The 24,144-nt window shown below is 37.6% G+C and overlaps 1 protein-coding gene across 1 annotated transcript in view; it reads left to right on the plus strand.

Annotated features, from left to right (window-relative positions):
- Window positions 1-5,934: 5,934 nt before the first annotated feature.
- Window positions 5,935-24,144, plus strand: part of MYO7B (myosin VIIB) — a gene marked incomplete at its 5' end in the record, with an annotated part of 71,435 nt that continues 53,225 nt past the window's right edge. Inside the window, 11 exon segments of the mRNA XM_083363289.1 lie at window positions 5,935-5,999; window positions 14,878-15,061; window positions 16,073-16,186; window positions 16,802-16,954; window positions 17,582-17,766; window positions 18,765-18,886; window positions 21,375-21,517; window positions 21,614-21,727; window positions 22,132-22,285; window positions 23,617-23,693; window positions 23,925-24,044. Of these exon segments, the coding sequence (XP_083219415.1) occupies window positions 5,935-5,999; window positions 14,878-15,061; window positions 16,073-16,186; window positions 16,802-16,954; window positions 17,582-17,766; window positions 18,765-18,886; window positions 21,375-21,517; window positions 21,614-21,727; window positions 22,132-22,285; window positions 23,617-23,693; window positions 23,925-24,044 (1,431 nt within the window).

Here is a 24,144-nt window from a genome sequence, read left to right on the forward strand (position 1 = left end):
ATCACCATAATTGGGACCAGAATTTCCATTACTAAGCAAAGCATTATTAAGTGAGTTGCACCCAATTTTATGGCCTTTTTTGCCATAACTGTTAAGCGAATCACTGCGGTTGTTAAGTGAGTCGTGATCATTAAGGGAATCTGCTTCACACATTGATTTTGCTTGTCAGAAGCTGGATGGAAAGGTCACAAATAGTGACCATATGAGCCTGGGACACAGCAGCCTTCATAAATACATGCCAGTTGCCAAGCACCCAATTTTTGACCACTTGAACATAGGAATGCTCTGATGGTTGTAAGTATGAGGACCAGTCATGTTGCTTTTTTCAGTACCAATGTAACATCATACTGAATGAATCATTGTAACTTGAGGACTATATGTACATGATTCCTAGCTAAATGACCAATGCCAGTGATGCAACAGTAAAACCAATAGATGAAAAAGAAACTCTTGTTCTGCAAAAAATTGAACACAATCCCCCAGTAATTGATTACTTGTTGCACATTAATTATCCATCTTTTCAAAAATAAATGTATCCCTTGCAGAGCAATGTCCAGGTAAAACTCTCAGAAACAAAAGCTGGTGGGCTCTGCCAGAAATGGCAAAAAGCTGAAACTCACTAATCTGTAATGTACCCTCCAGCCGGTAATATCAACATCCCATTCTTTCTGCCAGATGTTTCTTGTTTCATGTTTAACCCAATTCCTGACCTTGGTCCAAAAGGAACCTGACAATCTTCATATGAACGATCTAATGTTGCATCTACTAATTCATTCCCAAAAATACCAACAAGAGGTGAAATCTATTGAAATCTAAGAGTGGGAAGAGGGGAACAGTTCAATAATACTTTTCCAAGTCCAAGCAACTAAAGTTGATGTTTTTCAAACTCCTGATGGAGTGTGAAAGGAGACTTCTGGATGCTCAATGTGTAATGTGGACAGGCCTCTTGGAAATAAAAAAGATATAATTCCATTTTCTGTAACACCAAATTTTCTACAGGAGAGAAACCATGGGCCTGGTTTCCTGTGCTTCGAAGATATGCATGCAGCCCCATAGGTATAATAGCCTGATATAACATAAGCTTGCTTTCTCAGAGAACTTTTCTGACTTCACACCATTACTTATGCTTCTTACCAAAGAATCCTCATAATACATTTGTTTGGCCTTATACATACTATGGCAGACATGTCAAACGTGTGACGTCACGTGATATCACGCAACATATCGGGATGGTTTTGCCATTGCCAGCAATGGGGTGGATGCGGCTTCCACATGACGCATCCTGCCCGCGGGCTGGCAGTTTGACACCCCTGTACCATAGTATTCACTGTTCAATTTTGTGGTACACCTTGTGTCAAGATTTGGTTGTTTGCAAACTTTTAGGGGCCCTACTCAAATTAAACATTTCAGTGAAATCCCTAAGTAAAGTGAAGCTAATACAATGTACTGTGTAATACACATAATACACGGTTCCCCCCCCCCCTTACTCTTTGTTGAGTTGAATTTTCAGTATTATTATTTATTAAATTTTATATGTTTCCTGACTCCCAATTACTCAAGGATGTGATCTTCAGATCTGGGAACCATGAAGTCCAATCCAAATTATTTTATCATTATGTCATAGAAATGCTTCATAGTCAATTGGCAGGTTTATCTGAATCATTGGTTTGCTGAATAGCCAAGTGTCCTTTCAGCTTCAATTTTTTTTCATCATTTCTAAAAGATAACCCCCTCCCCCACTAATCCTAAGTACAGTCTTGGGTGACTTGCACATCACATTACATTGGTTTTGTCTGCTGCCACACCTCAGTGAATGGCTGCTGCACACTTTGAAGCATCAACAGACTCCTGTGGAGGCAAATATCAGCTTCCCAATGGACACTGCTACAATTGCCTAACCCATGATTTCTTTTCACAATGTCAGTATGGAGCTCCTACTTGCACCCAGATCACTGCTGCAATCTGAAAAATCCATCCCTTAGTTCTGGGCACAACAATTGAACAGTTGACAAATTAGGTTGCACAAGCCTTGTGTGCTGTTGCAGCATCATAACACAAGGCTGTTGCACATTGTGATGCCTACTAAATGCAGGCAGGCTCTTAGGAACATTGTCCAGAAAGCACTCATGTGGTAAGGCTTTGCTGAACCTTGTTATCTATCCACAATGCAACAGTGGAGACCTTTCACTTTCACTTAGGCCTTTGGTCATAATATAGAGTCAACATCCTATCAAGTTAAATCTGTCTGATTGTAGCCATTGTATTGAGGTACTACACCACATAGCTCCAATGATGGTGCTTCCAAGTCATGGAGTAGGGGTACCCATGGATGAGGTGCCAAAATATTTATTTAAAACGTTTATAGAGCAGCCCATCTTATATGGAACTCTGGGAAGCTCCCAATCAAAATCAAATCAAAATGGGCATGATGCAAAATCAAATCTCTTCCCCCTTTCCTTATGTGTGTCATTGCCATCATCCATAAATCATCGTTCAGATGGAGCATGTATTAAATATTTTAGATTGTGCTTACATCATCAGGAATGAATCACTCCAGCCTCATATCCTTCTTAACTGTACTATTGTATGGATTGTTGTGAGGAATAGGGAAATATTTTGCACCCTGCCTTGCTCTTGTATAATATTTAGGCTATAAATCTAACAAATAATTAAAAGAGTAAAAAAAAAACCTTCAAAAACAAAACAAAAAAATCAAGGAACATTCATTATGTGCACATTTTATATATGCTGGTCATTGTTGAGCTAAAGACAACAGATGAATATCTGAAGTAATTTTCTGGATCAAGATTAGCCACATTTATTAATCTGAATCAGTATTCGAAATGTCTGCTGAAATGCTGGCATTAGTGGAAAGGAGAAAGATGTTTGGCATCATCCTGCTGAATACAGAATAAATTCAGCCAGTGGAAGTGTGTGTGTGAGAGGGGGGGAAGGGGGTTTAACAAACCATTAATCATGGTTACAGTGAACTAACTTATTGTCATGTCAGCTGCTAAATTTGGTGGAGTGTACCTCCACACAGTACTCACAATTCATTGTGGAGAGACATGTTTGGAAGTATGGAAATTCTATTGTCTCATATGCCAAATCGTCAGGCTACAGCTTCTCTATTTTGTTTACAATTTAATATAAATAGTTAGTTTTGAGATCCAAATCTAAAAAGATCTTTTGTATTTTGGCAAAGTACCAGAAAAGCTCAGTTCATATTCTTCCCCATCTAACTTAGGAAATGGATAAATGCACTCATCTGTTAACAAGGAAATAAGTTTTTTTCATGATATGCTTCATCTTTCTGATTTAACTGAAATTTTGCAAAGCTTCTTGTAGAAACAAGGATAGGTTTGTGCCTGTATTACTCCAGAGGATCTGGCAGTGAAATTTGTGCAAGAAACATTACATCCCCAGTGATCTGTTCCTGTTTTTATTAGAATTTCAACCATTGCCCCAAAAGCTTATTAGGGATGATTGGATTACTCATCTGCCCATCCACTGCAACACGCTTCCTAACATATATAACCTGATGTAGCACCTTTAAACATTTAAAACTATGTTTAAGCAAAAAAAAAGCTACCTTATGTGCTCAGGAAGAATTATTGTTATTTTGAAGAATTCTCATTTTTTATGTAGCATGTACATCAATTACATGAGCATGTATTCTAGAATGAGACTAGATTACAATAATTTATGTGTAAGAATAAAAAATATTTTTCCAGAATCTAATTCCAGAAAGCAATCTAATAAGCTCATGTATATTTATAGCTTTATTGCTTCTTTCAGGTATGTCCAGGAATATTTGCTTAGGTTAGATGAGCCAGGACTTGACACCAAATAGGTTCAATATATGCATTTAATGCTTTGTTGGCTGGATCCCAAAAAGAGGGATGGATGGATCACGTAGATTGTAATAAGATTGCCCAGCAGGAAAGGATAAACGTATAACATCCAGAGTAAGAAGCCCTAACATGGTAGTATTTATGTCCAGGTACTTGGACGGTAACCTATTTTGACTTTATTTTCACAGATGGATGAATGTGGTAATTTGGGATTATAGGGAAAACGCTGTGATCTTTATTTTAATCTCTCCCTTCCTCTCTTTTCCTTCTTGATATCCCCTACCATTGGTTTTTAAATTTAACTGTAGCAGCCAAGGACATCGGAAAGAACTCTGATTGGATGTAATGATTAATGGGAAGTTGCAGAAGGCAAAAGGTATATAGCCAGTCATCTGAAGTTAGCATTAAGCTGCAGCAATATTATATCCAGGATTGCAGAATTCCAGATCTCACAGAGGTGTAATTGGAACAGTTTGATACCCTTTCTTAGCCTATGTGACAGAAGAATATCTACAAGATTACTAATTTTCTCAAAAGAAGGAAAAGCAGTGTAAGACTTTTATGCTATTTTAATTCTTTTATCGGGGGGGGGGGAGCTATTAAATAAGAAGCACCTGAAAAGTTCTATCCATATATGTTGACATAAAGAAACTTGTTCTTTAGAACAGCATAATTAAGTTGCTCAGTGTTATACAGTTGACTTATGGTGGTATAAGTGAATTTTAATATGTACCGGTATGTAATTAAATTTTCAAATATATATACAATACTACAAAGTTGTCTAATAAAACTGGGCTGATTTCATTGCAATATGACATTTTACTATGCAAGTTTGCTTTTCAATTAATCTAATGAAATAATTAAATTAGAATTTTCACCATTTAATACAAGGAGGTTAGTGCTTTTCATACACATAAAAGGAATGAAAAACAGGTAGAGAATATAAGCAAACAATACAAAGGCAAACAGTATAAAAACAAACTATAATATGGCATTTGGAATGGGTTTTAAATAGTATTATCACTTGGCTAAAATTGTAAGAGATTAATTATTTCAGTCATACCTAATATCTAAAACTGTGTATGTATTCTTATTCATAATGTTTTGAGGAAAAACAAATTAAGCTGTAATCTGATGCTGTTCATGAATACATAGAGCTAATTCCAGGACTTTTTTCTTGTGTTTCATGTGATTTCTTGGAGGAAACATCATAAAAGAAGTATTCCTTCCTTCCTTTGCGAAAATTAAGAATGAATGACCCTTTTGGAAAGGCAGTTGTTAACCATGGATCTTTTATTACCTCATCAATGCTTGAAAAAGTTAACTGGTAAATAAAAACATAACTGATAATGCTTATAACCAATGAGTTTTCAATACTGAAATTATTATTACTATTATATTCAACTAGTTTTTCGTAATGTCTTCTCTTACAAAATATCAGGTGTGCTAATAGTGATCAACATAATATTTTTACCTGTCAATCTCTGAGCATCTCTTACAACCAAGAAGCAAGAATCTCGGAATTGTCTAATTTGATATAATGAAGGGGGGAAATATGTTTCAACAATCTGAGTAACTGAATATGCTTACTTTAAAGCCCAATTTATTTCTGAGTTCATCAGGGTGGAGCTTTCTTTATTTTAAGCAGTGCTTTTTTTCTAAAAAAAAAAAAAGGTGCCGGAACTGAGAGGTGCTGTCACTGGGAGCGATGCCGGTGTCTTGCTACAGCGTCGCTGCCCATCATTTGCACCTCCGCCCCTGTGGCTCGGAGCCACAGGCCGTGGGGATTCCCCTCCCCACAGTTGCCACGCTGTGGCCCGTGCTGAGCCCCCACCCGGAACTGCTCCGAACCCCGACCCAGAGCTGTGTTCCTCGTGACAGTGGTCTCCGGCGCCAAACAGCTGATGGCCTCCGGCACCAGCACTTGTTCACTTACTGCCCTGTCGCTTCCAAATGCAGTAAGTGAGCGAGCAAGCAAGTGGCATTTGGAAGCGTTTGGAAGCGACGGGACAGTGAGTGAGTGAATGAGCAAATGGTGTTTGGAAGCGTCGGGGCAGTAAGTGAGTGTGTGAACGAGCAAATGGCGTTTGGAAACAACGTAGCAGTAAGTGAGCGAGTGAGCAAGAGGCCTTTGAAAGACATGGAGTGAGTTGGGGAGAGACTGAACGAGGTGCCTTTGAAAGAGACGGAGGAGTGAGTGAGAGCGACTGGAGGCTTTTGTGAACAAAGTGCGAGTGAGTGGGGGGGCTTTTGCGAGTGAAGGGTGAGAGAAAAAGGGAAAAATGAGGGGGAGAAGGGAAAAAGAAAAGGCATTGACTTCTGCCTTCCTCAGTTGCAGGAGTAGAAGGAAGCATTAACATTGAACCTCAACTTTTTGCTTTTCTATAATATTATAAACTAGCCATTTCTATAACAATAAATGAATCTAACCAATGAAACCCAAAATACCCCCCCCTAAATTAGACATATTACATTGAGAAAAATGTTTCTCATTTCTTTCCTGTTACCTTTATTGATTTCATTGCAGAGATGTTAACATAGGAAATAGATTATTTTGTTATCTAATTTTACCTTCCAAAAGACAGAAGCAGATGAAAAATGTGAGGTTCTTTCCTGTTGGCTCTTTTGAATTAGCTGTTTTAGATTCTAAAAGTTTAGTTCCTAAAGAAGTAACCTTGTAAACAATTTTAATGTCCTCCTCTAGTGTAGGGGTAAGCAACCTTGGCTCTTTTATGACTCAAGGACTTCAACTCACAGAATTCCTGAGCCAACATGGCTCAGCTTGGAAACCTCTCTCTTTCCCCTCAGCGTGGCTGGCTCAGGATTTCTGGGAGTTGAAGTCCACGAGTCATAAAAGAGCCAAGATTGCCTACTCCTGCAATAGGCTTTCGAAAGCCAATAGAGGGAGCTTTTTTTTTTTTTGGCAAAAGAAAGGTGCCGGAACGCCATTCTGAGCGTTCTATGAGAAAAAAAAGCCCTGATCTTAAGGGATCTTTGGTGCTCTCTGACATTGTTTGTTTCTTTGCAGATGTTTCATTACCCAAAATAGATAACATCATCATAAGCACTGATGATGTTACCTAGTTTGGATAATGAAACCTGAAAGAACACAACCAAGCTCAGAGAGTAGCAAGGACCCCTCATTTGACTGAGAATCTCCATAGACATTAGATATGCACTTTGGGATGAACACCCTTGAATGGTGCAGGAATATGAAAGGATTTCTAGAAAACATTGCAGATTACAGGAACAGGGCAAAACATCCTGCAGCCAGAAGGTTCCACACCAATTAGCACTACTCAGATGACCCTGAGGACACAGATAATCCTCCAGATGACCCTAAGGACCCTCTAAAAGAATGCAAATAACCAGCTGTCTGCAAGGAATATAAACCCTTCCATTCCCCACCATCCAGTCATAGCTGAAGAAACGTTTTGGATGAGGAGCAAAATGTTTTCAAAGAAAAACAATGAAGTCCAGTTGCCTCCTGAAAAAGCATCTTTGGAACCCCTCATTTTAACCTGAGCTACAGATATTCACCTTTATTGGTTTCTTGTTCTTGTACTAACAATTTGTTGATTCCCTAAAAAATAAAAGAAGATTCCAGATAGCTTGTAGGCTATTCCCACTACACTTACCCCACTCCCACCCACTTACTTTGCCCTTGTACTGCTGATCCACTGTATTGGATTGGGACTGTTTATTATCACAGATTTATTTTGGATGGTACAAATGAAAGCAAGGCATTAAGCAGAAATATTTTTCACTTTTGCAAGTTTTTTATCCTATTATTTTTCATAGTTTGGAGTGCGAGTCCTTCAAGGTAGCCAGGTCAGGAAATGGAGTCCAGAATAAATACTGAAACATGCTATACTAAGAGAATATTGAAAGCCTGAAGGTGTTTTCCTTCTGTCTTCTGCCAAAGAGAGCAATTTTGGTGTAACTGTTAAACTGTTAATCTAGAAATCAGGAGACTGTGAGTTCTAGTCTTGCCTTAGTCATGAAAAACGGGCTGGGCGACTTTGGGCCTGTCATTCTGTCTCAGCTCTTCACCTTACAGGTTGGTTGTTGTGAGGAAAATAGGAAGATGAAGAACAATTATTTGTTCGCTGCCTAGAGTTACTTATAAAGTAATAAAGGTGGGATGGAAAATATAATTAAATAAATATCAGAAGGTGTAGGTGTGGAGGGGGGAGTTCCTCTTTTTTACCATTTTCTAGCTATACTGCAAAATATGTATACAAGGAAAGAAAGAGCATCTTCCAAGCTTTTTAATAAAAACTTCCTTCCCCCTCACATCTGAATCATAATATATAAGAACTAGGCTTCGAATTTTCTTCTGAAATGATTTTAATGTGTTGTGAATCTTCATTTGTGCGAGAAGCTAAGATAATCCCTGAGTGCTACAAAATCAGTCATTGATTGCTCTCACCTAATTAAAATGCCAACTTCAAAAATAGAATATACTCTGAACTAGGGGCAAAGTCCTATAATAAATAACCATGAAAGGAACTTCAGTTACTTCCTCATGGAATAGAAGGAATATTTTTTCATGACAGCGTTCTTCCAGGGTTTCATTGCCAGGGTTTTCTACACATGATTTCTCTGAAACGGAGAATGGGAATTAAGCTATATCTACTCTTCTAGGGCAGGTAATGTGATTTTGGTCTTTTATTCACTTAGTCTTGTAGACAATATGATTTCAGAAATGGATAAATTGTTACTTGAAAACCATCATTGTACATGGCTATTACTATCAAGTATTTTATTCATCTATTAATTGTAGAGCATCAGCTACTTGCTTTGAGAATAAGTACAAGTGCTGGGATAAAGGTTTATCTAACACTAAGTTAAAACTGAATCCTCTAAATTTGGGGGTTTGTTAATTTTTAATACAAATATTTGAATTATGAAAATTAAATTTAAGACTTTATGATCAGACCATGATCTTTTATAACCCAAAATATATGGGAATTAAATTGAATATTACTATTTTAAAAAAAGATAACATTTTAACATATATGGGCCTGGAGGTCAAGAAAGACATTTTAAAAAATCTTTGAGCTTTTTTACTCATTGTTTATTTGTTAATAGTTATTACACACATACAGCTCAAAAAAATAAAGGGAACACAAGATAAGACATCCTACTATTAAATACAGTACATTGTGTTTTTATCTTGTGGCTTCTGAAATGCATTTTTATCATAATTATATTTTATTTAAAGGCCTTGAGGTGAATTCTGCTCCACCCCCTGATGTATCCATATATCTCTAACTCTGCAAAGTCCCATTAAAATTAGCATAAATATTTAGAATAAATCCTGAGGATAAAAGATACTGTTCTGTTTAAACATGGGGCACACATAGCAGCTTTTTAAGAAAAAAAGTTTTACATTTGTGACTCTCAGAATATAAATTCATTTAAAGTTGTAACTATGAACATGGTGATTGTATCATAGTATTATTTCGGAAGTCTCAATTCTCAAAAAGTGATTACAAAGTTTGCAAGAGCAGAATAGGCAGAATTGCCTTGTTATTTTGCTAGACAAAGATGAGTGTGATGAGCCAAAGAATTGCGTCTTCTGGAAGGGCCCAAGACGTATGGCCGCCACTATCACAACTCCCAACAACCTATGGCAATAGTAATCAAAATGATAATGGAAATATTTTTATGTTGCTCATAATAATCTTTATCATATAAAAATAACATTTGATAAGGGTATAATTAAAATATCTTGGGGAGTAAATATGATTGTGGGGAGTGCAGAAATCAAATAATTTTGCATTTTTGTTGCACAGAGCAAATATTGAAGAGTAGTATATAATACTTTTTAAAAAGAATATTTTGCTTCTTGAAAAGGAATAGAGGACACTGAACAAATGACATCTGGAGAATAGATGGCACTAGAAAGTAGATTTTTTTCTCTCTGCTGTTGTAAGGTTTTCTCCTTGTATTTCATGAAGGGCAGATCTGTACTTTCTTCTTGGCTAATTGCGGAAGAGCAACCGGCCACTTCCTCAATGCAGGAGTGGATGAACGCAAATGCATGCCACACCCATGCTTTCAAGCTTTGATTCAGACCTGCTGTTTTCTGATCTGATATGCCTGAAGTCCTTCAGAGGAGACAGTCTCCAGCACTTCATTTCTTTTAGGAGCACCCTAACTCCGTCTGGCCCCAGAGTTTGGCATGTTTATTCATTTGTAGTGGCTGGTTTCTGCCCTGGGCAGCCATCTTGTTCTAGATTGTTTGGCCGTAATGTTCTCTGCTGGTCAATAACAGTCAGTACTCTGCCCTTTACCCCAGAAGCTCATGTTCCATTCACCCCTTGCATTTTCCTTTATGTTTCTGCCTAGTAAAGAGACAGAATAAGTGAGTAAAGAATGCTCCCTGTGCACTCCCACCCCTCGGCCACCGAACTGCAAAGCTTCCATTTCCCTTTCTTTGTTTTCTAAAAGCATCTTTAAGTTGCAATATAGGAAAAGTAATACTTTATTTCTATGAAGAATTCTTCCTTGCTACAAACTTTATAAGATGCTACAGAGAAATATAAAAACAAAACAAACAAAAAAACAACTATCCCCTGTTGCTTTGGGTGTTGTTGCAGAATTATGATGGTACCAAAAGGCAAAACAAAAAAAACCCACAACCCACCAGACTGTAGTTTTATTAAAGTCAATAGAGATAATGCAGGAGGGATATAGTGAAGGGATTTATGTGTGCAAACATCTGGGAAAGCAAACGAATAGCACAGGGACTAGTGAGTTAACAATCTCTAAAAGGAAAGACAGGCATTGGTAGATCAGTTCACACAAGAACTGCCTGCAAAGTTTGCTTTTCCTGCCTAGCTGGGAAGAGCAAGAAGAAGAGAAGCAACCAACTGACCTTGCAATAGCTATAGTTTGGACTGAGCACCAGCCTGGTCCCATTGCCAACCATTACACTCTGGACTGGAACTTCTGAAGTTGGTGTAAGGAACAGGTGAGAGCTGCACAGGAGGCAAGCAACTTAGGCTGTACAAGGGTGTTGAATTGCCTTAAATGTTTTAATAAAACATGTCATCTTGCTCCATGTTTATTATTATCATTTCTCAAATGGAAGTGAAAGAAAGAAAGACGTGCTGCAAATCATCCAAAGATGTTATAATTTAGCACAAAAAAAGGAAGTGTTGTCTTCCAGTTCCAGTATTCTACTCCGTGAACCTCCAAGAATTGGTGTCAATAAAGTGTCATGGTCCTTCAGTCAGCTGTTTCAGAAGGACTTGCAATATCTGACTTTTGACTCAAGTTGCTTTTAAAGCAGAGGATCAATCAACTTATTTCAACCTAATCTAGTTACATGACATAATTTAGATTTGGGGGAAACAATTTTCATTTATATAAATTTCCCAGGCATTATTTCAAGGTCGTCTAACACTCTCTGATCTTTCTTAGGAAAAATACATACTACTCCTATCTCTAAACTTATAACTTACTCGTGGATTCCAGATTCTTGTTCATGTTTTTTTGCTAAAATATTTTATCCTTCTATTGTATTTCTTTCCCCCTATCCCTTGTTTTTCGCCCAACAGGCTGAAAATAATCAACTTGTTTGAACAAGATGGTTGTGCTTCAAGCTGTAAGTATATATTCATTTGCATTCGTATGACATTGAATAATATGCTGTTTGAAATATAAACTAGGCTTGACAAGAAGTTGAGATTCAGGTCACGTGTATAGGTAGTCCTCGACCTACAACTACAACTGAGCCCAAAATTTCCATTGCTAAGCAAGACAGTTGCTTCGTGAGCTTTACCCCCATTTTATGACCTTTCTCGCCACTGTTGTTAAGTAAATCACTGCAGCTGTTAAGTTAGTAACACAGTCGTTAAGTGAATCTGGCTGCCCCACTGACTTTGCCTCTCGGAAGGTCTCAAAAGGGGATCACATGAACATGGGATGCTGTAACCCTCATAAATATATGCCAGTGGCCAAGCATCCAAATTTTAATTTTTGTGACCCCAGGGATGCTGCAGCAATTTTAAATGTGAAAAATGTTCATTAGTCACTTTTTTTTCATTGCTGTTGTAACTTCAGATTGTCACTAAATGAATAGTTGTAAGTGGAGGATTACCGGTATTTGTTGAAGGTAGGCCTTGTCCTTCCCCCTTCATCCGATGGCTCCCCAGAAGTACTATCACAAGGACTAGAAAATCTGTTTAAAAAAATAGCACACTCTGGCGCAGCTGCCTGATTGGACAAAGAGTTTCCAGAATAATTTTTTTTAAAAATTCCATTTATATCCCGCCCTTCTCCGAAGACTCAGGGCGGCTTACAAGCTTAGCAGTAGCCTTCATTCTATGTATATGCCTGCTTATTAGGGCTTTCACACACACACACCCAAGCGGCATTATTACAAAGTCAGCTTAATTGCCCCCAACAATCTGGGTCCTCATTTTACCTACCTCGGAAGGATGGAAGGCTGAGTCAACCTTGAGCCTGGTGGGATGCGAACCTGCACTAATTGCAGGCAGCTGGTATTACTTAAGGAGGCACAGAAAAAGAACATTATTCTCCTATTTGAACCTTTATATTGCTTTCAGTTTTTAGAACTTTCTCCCACTTGTGAGCTAAATAGTGATATCTTGTTAACCTAAGTTAGACTATTCTTTTTTCTGTCAGCACTACGTATTTGGGTTTAAACCAAATGTTACCTATATTGATTCTCCCTTTTACAAAAGATATAATTTTAAACATAATACTCCACTGTTTGTTTATAAAAGTGCTTAGTTTTTTTAATTGGTTTACCAAAAAAACCCAACCCCCCCAGTAAAATCAGAATTACAGTAAATACATTTAAATTCAATGTACAGTTAAAAACTTGATGAAAAAAATATGTTTTGGCCATTTACCTAAATACTGGAAGTGAGGGTCCAAGCACCTCTCCCTGAGGAGTATGGTTTTCATACCCTGCATAGCAAAAAGCTTCTGTTGGGGGCATCTTTAAAATAGCCTCTCCTGCTGATCTAAGTAATTGGGTAATTCCTAGAGAGAGGACTGGTCCCGTGCTAAGCCATTTGAGGCTTTGAAGGTCATCTTACATTGTGCTCAATAGGCAGTGGGCACTCAGTGTACTTCTTTCTGTTATAGACATGATGTCTTCCTTGTGCCTTTCTATTTTTCAAAAATAGCCCCATATAATATGTGTTGCAGCAGTGAAGATGATTGAAACGAGGCATGAATAATTTTCAGCAAGTCTGCCTGGCTCAAGGAGGGCTGGTGTTGGTGCAGTAGTTTTAGCTGTGCAAAATCCTTTTTCATTGCACTTGCCTCTTTAAATTCAGTGAGATCTGGGGATCAAGAACCTCTCTGAAATAACAAGCTTTCTCTTTTGTGGAGAGTGCAGCCTCATCCTTGTCTGAATTTAAGCTTAATCTTTATATTTCATCCAGTTCATGAGCAAGATTGAGGGATATTCAAGGACATGATTGCTTCCTCATAGTTAAATAACTATAACTAACAAACTTAGCAGTAGCCTTCATTCTATGTATATGCCTGCTTATTAGGGCTTTCACCCCCCCAAGCGGGGGGTGAAATAATAAGCTGACTTTGTAATAATGCCGCTTGGGGTGTGTGTGAAAGCCCTAATAAGCAGGCATATACATAGAATGAAGGCTACTGCTAAGCTTGTAAGCCGCCCTGAGTCTTTGGAGAAGGGCGGGATATAAATGGAATTAAAATAAAAATAAAAAATTATTACAAAGTCAGCTTATTGCCCCCAACAATCTGGGTCCTCATTTTACCTACCTCGGAAGGATGGAAGGCTGAGTCAACCTTGAGCCTGGTGGGACTCGAACCTACACTAATTGCAGGCAGCTGGTGTTACTTAAGGAGGCATTAGCCCACTGCTCCACCAAGGCTCCATAATATTGATGGTAACTCTGAATGATCCATAGTCACTTATATGCCTGGTATGTGGTGACTTGTCTTTCTGGCTTCCATAATTAGTACCTAATTTGTTCTCATACAATTTATGCTGCATTCTCCTACAATTCATTGGGAAAGCCATTGGTCAATGTTAATCTATCACAATATGTTCCAACAGAAATGACTGCAACCACCACAAAATAGGTCCCCCAAGTTCCAACCCCACCAGATGACTCAGATGGATAATATGATTGATGCTATTTAAAAAAAAAGGACCAAGAGGTCCTGTGAACTAGTAGGAACCCCCGTTCCAGTGTAGTTTTAATTTAATTTAATTTAGTTCAATTTAGGCACAGCCTGATTCTGGAATGATTCTGGGCATCTCACAATATCACAATGAGAGAAAAAAATGTAATACAATTTTAAAAAGAGTAAACAAAAACAAATAAGGTACAAACAAGAAGGCAAATGTGGCCTACAATATAAGATTGTATATCAAAAGCAATCTCAGTAACATAACCTGGATAAAATTCCAAATGAACTAGGTCCAGAAAATCTATTTCATCCAAATGCATCTGGAATTGCAAAACCACTAGTTTCTTGATCATTTTACTCAAGCCTGGAATATTTGACACTGATCTATAATTACAAAAATCTTCCTAGTCAAAGGAGGGCTTTTTTTTTTAGTAAAGGTCATAACCTGGTAGGGATCACATGCTACCCTCAAGCAGGTTCACCTCCCTTCACCTCCCTTACAATCTGGCAGATTTAATCAGTCAGAAGGGGCAAGAGTCAAGCAAAGCAGATAGTTACTCTCATCTTTTCACATATATTGACTCTGTTGTATAAGCTGCAAAAAATTCATATTGACAGAACAAATGATTGCCGAAATTACATTCCAGTAATCATCGTATTGTAAAATTGATGAGAATTGCTCTTGGTGAGGCCATGGCTGATTTTCTCTAACATCTTGATGAAAGAGATGTCATATCATACCGAAAAGCATTACTTGTCTATTCTGCGCACATGCAAGGGATGTAGAAAAGTAAGTTCTTTCAATGCATCCAGTGCCATGAACTAGGATTTAAGATGAGTCTTAAAACTGACTCATTGACAGTTTAAGCATAAAGGCTGGTGAGAGGAAGGAGCAGGTGTGGGCACTGGAGAAGAATGATGCGGAAGTTGACAGCTACCAGAGGACAATACTGGGAAACTTACAGAGAAAGCATTTGCTGGATTACCCTTATCAGAACACTCCACCCTTCTACGCTGCCCTGGCTATGCCTCAAATCATTGCCCAGGTAGAGAAGATATTTGATTCGTCAGTCTAAAGCAGACATGTCAAACACAAGGCCCGGGGGCCAGATCCGGCCCGCGAAGTGGTTTCATGTGGCCCCCGAAGCCATCCTGGAAACAGTGAGGGAACGGTCCCCGCTGCCTTGGCCCTGGCCCAGAGACCCTCCTTCTGCCAGAGACCCCCAGATCTGTCCCACTCCTGCCCAGGCCCCCATAGGCACCTTTGATGGCAATGATGTAGAGCTGGCTATGCCCACCCAGTAGGCCATACGCACTCCATCTGCGCCCACCCAGTAGGCCGTGCCCACCCTGGCCATACCCACCCGGCCCCCCAAGGGCAACCACAATGCTGATGTGGCCCTCAATGAAATTGAGTTTGACACCCCTGGTCTAAAGTGTCGTCCTCAGAGGAAAGGAAGAGGTCAGAGACTACACAACTAATGAGTTGCTTATATGTTCACAAGTAAAGTTGGAAGTTTTAAGACTATCAGTATAAGACTAGGAGAAGAAACCTCAAACAGCTTCTGCCAGAATAATTTACTTGTTTGGTTAGGCACTTTATTTTGAATGTTAGTTTGTCTCCAAAGAGTTTGTTTTCAAACCCAGTTCCTGAAACTCAATGGACTAGAAAGAGTAAACTTCAGCTTTTCTCTACACCATTGGAGACTCCAGTGTTTGCCTTCTGTTATTCTCTAGTCAGTTTTCCACTTCCCTGTCTACAAGAATTGCTGGAATAGTATGTTCCCTCTTTGAAATACTAACATTAGCTTTTATTATTAAATAGCTTTTGGAAGTGTTACAAAATTCTCCTGATAAAAGCTGTAAGAATTTAATGTGCATGAATAGAACTACTCTATTTAATTTTTTGTTCCTTACATATGACTGATATGTGCAGCTGCTTTCATTTTGATTGAAAACCATGAATCTGTTGGATTTGGCAACATATAAAGCAAAAAAAATAGATAAGTCAGAACAAGGAAAAGCAAAAAATCTTTTATAGATTATTGTTTCTTTAGGGTGATCATGTATGGCTGGAATTACATTCAGGAAAAGAGTTTAATGTGCCCATTGGGGCAGTGGTGAAAGTATCTAACTCAGGACGGTTCTTGCTGGAGGATGATGAAGGCAAGGTAGGCTAATAAACACTTTCGTCTATCCAATTTTTGTATATGAACTTCTGCATCCAATAAAGGGCTGGATAGATCTGTAATTATTAAAGGCTCAACACTTGAACTTTTAGTGGGATGTTCTGATGCTCAGTTCTAAAAAGTGAGTGTGATTACTGTCAGAATGTAAATGTGATTTAATCTAAGCTTGTATTTCAATTAATGTAATGCAACTTATTTAAAAGTGACTAATAGGAGTACTCCCTAAGTACCAATAATTTTCTTCTCTTTTGTTTTAAAAAATTACACTTTGATGAGAGCTTTAGGTGGTATGTTGGAGCATTATTGATATTTGCCCCTTATGCATTCCAGAGCTGGAAATAAGTTTGAATGTGGATATAGAGTCAAATCTTTGGATTTTACAAAGCTCTGGGATTCACAGCCAAAATTAAACAAGTGTTATGCAATGTAACAGGACAAACCAGAACCCTGTACAGTATCATGCTTTTAATTGCTCCATTTTCAGTAAGCATACTAATGTTATTTATGGCCTGAATCTAGATTGTCTTAAGAACTATTTTCAAGAGCAAACTAAGCTAATATATGAAATTCAGACAGTTAAATGCACTTGTATTTAAGGAGTACTGGATCAAAGCTCAAAACATTAGCACAGTGCGACCAATGCATCCGGCCTCCATCCAAGGAGTAGAAGATATGATACATCTTGAAGAGATGAATGAAGCTGGCATGATACACAATCTATATATCCGCTACAAAGAGAACAAAATCTATGTAAGATATTCATTAATATTCATTAATAATATGTAGTCAAGTACAGATTCTGAAGCCCCACTTTTATAAATTCTTTCTAATGAGAGAATTATATATTTTCTATTGCTTAGAAATAAAATCATATACGGAGAAATGGCTTTAAAAACAACCAAAACCTCTACAGACTGTTTGTAAGAATCTTCTGTATACACACTTTGTAAATATGATGTATTCCAAGGCCTTTCACACACTTCATTCAAATCTTCCAAAAAGTATACAAAAATGTAGATCCTTTTTACATAAACAATAAAAGTGTAAGATTTATAATGACATTGTTGCATAATAATAAAAGCATATAGATTAATTACTCAAAATATAATTATTTTTATTACTAAAAATGACTATTCTGAAGAAATGTGATTTAGTTTAGATTTAGCTTTATATTTAGTCATTCTTCATTCTACAGTTTCTACTTTTCCTAATATAGCCACCTATAATTTCATGTATTTATAAAGAGAATAAGTTGATAATATTGTTTGATATTGTAAATATTCCTATCAATAACTTATTTTGAGGTAGATGTTGATACTTCATTTGAAAACTCATCACTAATTTATTCCAAGATTCTTGCATTCATAACATTTTTAGACCTACACAGGCTCTATTCTTGTAGCCATCAATCCATATCAAGTGCTGCCGCTGTATACCATGGAACAAATCCAGCTCTACTGCAACAAGAGGATTGGGGAACTGCCTCCTCATGTCTTTGCCATTGCTGATAATTGTTATTTCAACATGATGAGGAATAAGAAAGATCAATGCTCTGTCATTAGGTAAGGGGCACATAATGTGATGGGGGAAAAATGTGTTAGTACTGTAAAATATTTAAATAGCTTGGAGGAAAAGAAATAGAATAAGTACTATAGAGACTGTAGCCAAGAAATTAAAAGACGCTTGCTCCTGGGGAGGAAAGCCATGGCAAATCTTGACAGCACACTAAAAAGCAGAGACATCACCCTGTCAACAAAAGTGCGTATAGTCAAGGCTATGGTCTTCCCAGTTGCAATGTATGGCTGTGAAAGTTGGACCATAAAAAAGGCTGAGCGCCAAAGAATTGAGTCCTTTGAACTATGGTGCTGGAGAAGACTCCTGCGAGTCCCTTGGACTGCAAGGCGATCAAACCGGTCAGTCCTAGAGGAGATCAACCCTGACTGCTCTTGAGAAGGCCAGATCCTGAAGCTAAAACTCAAATACTTTGGCCACCTAATGAGAAGGAAGGACTCACTGGAGAAGAGCCTAATGCTGGGAAAGATTGAGGGCAAGAGAAGAAGGGGACGACAGAGAATGAGGTGGCTGGATGGAGTTACTGAAGCAGTAGGTGTGAGCTTAAATGGACTCCAGAAGATGGTAGAGGACAGGAAGGCCTGGAGGAACGCTGTCCATAGGGTCGCGATGGGTCGGACACGACTTCGCAACTAACAACAACAACATAGAGACTTTGTAAATGGTTCTGAAAAGTTACTAGGGAATACTTGGGAGTGCAAGCAGAACACATCTTTAAAGTAGTTACGCCACATGTCTTGTATGGAAGCCTGAAAAAGATGTGGGTATTTAAGCAAAGTTCTGTGATTGCACTCCCACAATGTACCAAAACACTTCTCATTAATAATTTTTGAAGTATGCAGCTGTAACAGAAAATAACATTAACTTTTCTTTCTCAAAAATTTAATCAATATTACTTTTTTTTTAAAAAAAGTGGAATTGTGGGAAGAATACATACATTTATTTGATTAACACTTCTGATGTACCAGTTTTACAAAATTTATTCCAGTGGAGAGTCTGGAGCTGGGAAGACTGAAAGCACAAAATTAATGCTGCAGTTCTTAGCTGTTATTAGTGGTCAACATTCCTGGATTGAACAACAGATTCTAGAAGCCAATCCGATTTTGGAAGGTAGGCTATGTGTGCAAGGCGAAATATTGAGAACTTTGCTTTTGAAATACTCTTACTTTTATAGCACATTTCATTTTCCTAAAGAAAGTGACTCTGGATTCACTGGTTTGAAACCCAATTGTATAAGGGCACTTCCTTGCAAGGATTTTTTTTCCCCAATTTGAAATAACTCCAGACATCAGCAGTGTTGGAGGACAGAGCTGATTTATTCTAAATTGAATATGCTGTAAAACTGTGGTGTGGTTTGGTTTGGTTTGGTCTGGTTTTGAGACACTATAGCTCCATTTCCCCATCAAAGCGTCCTCATTTCAATCTTGTAGTTTTTGAACCAGGTTAAGAAAAAAGTGGGGGAGCACACAAAAGGAGGAAGAATAAAATGGTCAGTTTCAGACAGTTTTTGTTTATTTATTCTATATTATTTATTTTGTTTGTTGCCATCTCACCACAAAGTGACTCTGTTGTTCTAGTATCTAGTTCCTTTTCTTTGAATCAAGGATGAAGTTATTTTTGTTATTGTTAAACTAAGAATATTTGGGGGCAGGGTGGTGATTTTCCCTCCTTTAGAGCATTTCCAGTCAGAAATTATGGCCATCAGGGAAGTAGTTGAAAATACTTTTGAACCACCCCATCCCAGAAATCATCTCTTACCTCCTAATGTGCTTTTGTATATCACAGCCTCTCCTCCTGCTTTGGGTCGAGACTTTCCGTATCTATCCCATCCCCCTTTCAGCCAGGGATCAGTTGTCCTCTGCCCATCCTTGCATTACAGATATGTCAGCAAAGTATTCAGTGCTCCTCCACCAGCGTTCTATGCTATTCTGTCTGTCGCTCTCTGCTTACCAATCCTTCTCTCAGATCCAGCTTTCCTTCCTTCTGTAATAGTATTAGTATTAATACATCTGCTACCGCTAATAATACTAACATACCTTGGGAAGCATGGAAAGTATCATATGTGTGTATATTTGTCAGCTTTACACTAGGTAGACCAGATCAGGACATCAAATCCACATAAGGACTAAAACTGCTTTTACTGAGATTGGCTATAAAAACAGAATTGCAAGTCTATGCTTTACTTCCCACACCTTATACTCCAGTGAATTAGAGAGGTACCTGTCTGAGTTGTTTCCAAATGTTATCATATTGTGAGCCCTTTTTGCCTAGGACGGTTCCTGGATACTTCTATCAAAGCCGTCTTCCTTACTTTACAATGCTTATGAGTTCTGTATTTGTATGCCTGCATGAGTGTATATGCTTAATTTCCTTACTTGGTGATCCCTCCCACTTTCTCTGTATGTTCTCCTGTGGCCCTCACTCCACTAGAAATTCTGCTCCTCTGGTTTACGTTTTCAAATACAGAAATATTTTGCAACGTATTTGAACATTGCATGTTGATAAGGGCATTCTTTAGTACTAAAGTGGAAATCTAATTGCAGTTCTTATAGCAGAAAATCAGTTGTGTTTTTTTGTTGCTAACAAAGCTTTATAAAGAAAAATTCTCAGTGTTTTAAATTACTTCAAATAGTGTAGTAAATGTCATTTGCATGCCAGACTACTAACCCACAATCCACAAACCATGAGTAACAATGGCTCTTGAAGTTGGATTACCCAGTCCTTCCTTCTACTAGAGATAGTTTTTGTCTTTTAAAAGCTAACGAAGATTTCCATCGAGAGAGGCTTGGCAAAGGAATAGGACTTCAACTCTCCTGTACAGTTTCTGATTAAACGCAGAAAATTAAAGCAGAACACCATTTATTTCAGAGTAGAAATGTAGAAATATACATGTGTAACCAGGATTTGATTTCTTTTTTTCTGTGTTGCACTAACTTTCTCTGTGTGAATTATTGAACTGGGTTTTAATGTCAGCCTTTATTCATATATCAGACTACATTAATGAAAATACAATTTTTCCTTTAGAATCTTTCTGTGAATCGCTCTTCAGTCTTCTCTGGAGATTACTTTCTTTAATTGATTAATGATCTGGGAAGCCCTCTGCTTATCTTTTTCCATACCATAGAAGAAAACTGCATTTTAATTTTTAAAGTTTAAAAGGAGTTTTTTTTATTTTTATTTTAAAAAAGTTTGATTCTGTTGATCTCCTGTTAAATTAGCTTTATTTTCAAAGTGCTGAATGGAAAGAAGAGCTGAAGCCTCTAATTACCATGGCTGTATGCTACATTGGCAGGAGTTGGTACTATTGGAAACTATTTTAACTTTTATATTTTTAAACATCAGAGAGATGGCACAAATTGTGAAATCCCTATATATTTGCCTGCCAGGTTCAGGACATAGACATCAGGTGTGATGTCTCCTCTAAAATGTGTGGTGGTAGCAGGAACTAACAAGCTACTATCCCAAAACAGGAGGAGGGACCAGGGCGCGAGTGCTTCTGGGAAAGGATGTTGAGGATCTCTATCCTCTGAGCCTCTGCACTGTTACATAGGTTACATTTTTCTAATTTTGCTTCACAATATTGTCTCATCTCTTGCAGCATTTGGTAATGCTAAAACAATTCGAAATGATAACTCAAGCCGCTTTGGGAAATACATTGACATTCACTTCAACCAAAATGGTATAATAGAAGGAGCTCGAATAGAACAGTTCCTTCTGGAGAAGTCTCGAGTGTGTCGCCAGGTAAAGAGATGTATATATTAAGAAATACTATTTCATTGTGGCAGCTTTTTTGTTTCTGCTGTTAGTAATATCTTTGTGGTCTTTCTATTGTTTTAGGCTCCTGAAGAAAGAAACTATCACATATTTTATTGCATGTTAATGGGGATGAATCCGGAACAGAAAAGAACATTGAATCTTGGCACTACTTCAGAGTATACTTACCTAACTATGGTAAGGAATCAAGAGCTGGATATGTGACTTTCTACGTATCCATAGAATGGCACTTTCTAAGGTCCTAAACATTACACCAAAATTGTGTAGCTGTACTCCAGTGTATTTTTAAAAGGACTTTTAACATTATTTTGCAAAGGGGAAAAAGATAGTTATCTATAGGGAGTCCTTGCTTATCAACTACTCATTCAGTGACAATTCAGTGACACCTTGGCATGTAGTCATGCTGGCCACACAACCACAGGAAATGTTTTTGGACAATACTGATTCCCTTGGTTGAGAAACAGAGATGGCCACTGCCCCCTAGAATCTGACGTGACTAGACAGAGAATCCTTTACCTTTATATTATGCGTACTGTTGTAATTGAAAGAAATGCCTTGCATTATTCTATGCTGATTTGCAGGGCAAATGTACTTTCTGTGAAGGTCGTAATGATGCCAAAGAATATGCTCATATATGCTCAGCTATGAAAATTCTCATGTTCTCTGATTCTGAACAGTGGAACATAAGCAAATTGCTGGCAGCCATTTTGCATCTAGGAAATGTAAAATTTGAAGGTAAGCCTAGTACATGTATATATTTGCAAACATATGGGACATTTTCACGCAACTAATGTTCTCTTTCTCAAAACTTCACAGTTTTACTACACAGTGACCTCACCTTCCTCCTGAGTTACTTGAGTAGAGCACTGTCCTTTTCAGCTGTCCATTAGGGAAGCACAAAGAAGTATCAGCCAGCCATTTCCCCCATCTTTTCTTCTTTTTCTCAGTGCTCTTAATTTCCTAGTGATAAAAAATTGCTAATAAACCAGCCATTGTACTGTATATGGGAACAGATTAATTAGGATTAGGAAGGATAGGATGATTTCAAGGTTCAATGGCACTTTGAATTCATAAGAAGGAGGAAGTTCTGAGGAACTGGGATGTGATTTCCCCTATATCCTTCCTATACTCTTACAGAAAACGTTTTTGGTACACTGCTGAGTTTGCTTGTGAGGAAGAAAATAATACATCTCTTCTGACTTCTCCGCTGTAGCTGAGCTGAGCTGAGCAAAAAAAAAATTAAAGCCCTTTCAGAAAATCAAGCTTTTATTATGTATATTATGGGTAGACAGGGATAAAGGAAAAGAAAGATCCTACACACCAATTTGATATGGTTTCTCTCAGCTACTGCTTCCTTTGCCAGGTTCACACATAGAAACAAGAGAATCAAATGCGCAGCAAAGATCATTCATAAAACAAATTTAAAACCTGGTCTGCATCTATTTTCACTTTTCCCTTCATTGCTACATTTTTCTTGGTTCTCCAATTCTCTTCCAGATTGGGTTTCTTTGCTTACTTATCTGGATCCCATCTAGGAAAAGATGCCCTTTTTCCTATCAAATAAAAGAACATGGACCAGTTTCTGCCTTTTAAAAGCTCAGCTGTGGAAGGAAATTTTTCAGTTTCTTCAGTGGCTTTTTACTTTTGGTTTTCCTGGGCTTGACATATAACATAAATTGACAAATTCAATTTGATTGATAGATCAGATTCAGCTTTTTCCTTTAACTCCTTCATATCTGAACCTCTTAAGGATGTGATTGTCTTTAAACAGTGTTTGACAGAAGATGTTTTTCAGAAGATTCTCTGTGTCATAATGTTGTGCCATTGTTTAACTAACTGCCACATTTAAATGTGTTAATTTTATATTAAAAGAACCTAAGAACAACTTCCAATTTCAGGTCAGGATAATGCATAATATTATTGAACAGGATAACAATATAATGTTTTCCAGAAACTAGAAATTTCCTTTACTTTAGCCAAACAACTTCCTCCTGAATAAAATAAAACAAACAAATTTGCATTTTTTTACTTATTTTGAATAAGACTTACTGTTTTTCTACAATTAGGTGTTGTATATGAAAATTTGGATTGCTCTCATATTCTTGATTCTGTACATTTTTCCACTGCAACCAAACTACTAGAGGTATTGCCTTTATTTATTATATTTATTACAATTACTCCAAGAAGTGTAAAACAGTCCCATTTCTCAGTTTATTCTTGCAAATAATCTTTTGCAGTAAGTTTGACTGAGAAATGGTATTGTTTCTGTGTCCTATTAATAAATTTCTGTATTCCTTCATTAGATATAGCTCTATTCTTTTATAAATCTTTTCTGTCTGTATAAAATCATCCAGTACAATATCAATTCCCACAGGTGGATTCTAGAGAACTCCACAAGAGCCTTACAAACCATTCCATTATCATCCGAGGGGAAAGTGTCTCTACGCCCCTAAGTGTGACTCAAGCAGCTGATGTGAGAGATGCCTTTGTCAAGGTAAAAGAGATCAGCCCTGTTTTCTCAATGTTTTGCAAGAATATGTTTGTTTTCAAAACTTAAAGATAGAAAACCAAAATATTCTGTTACAACAAGATGC

Source organism: Vipera ursinii (assembly GCF_947247035.1).
Source record: "Vipera ursinii genome assembly, chromosome: 5".
Lineage (NCBI taxonomy): Eukaryota > Metazoa > Chordata > Lepidosauria > Squamata > Viperidae > Vipera > Vipera ursinii.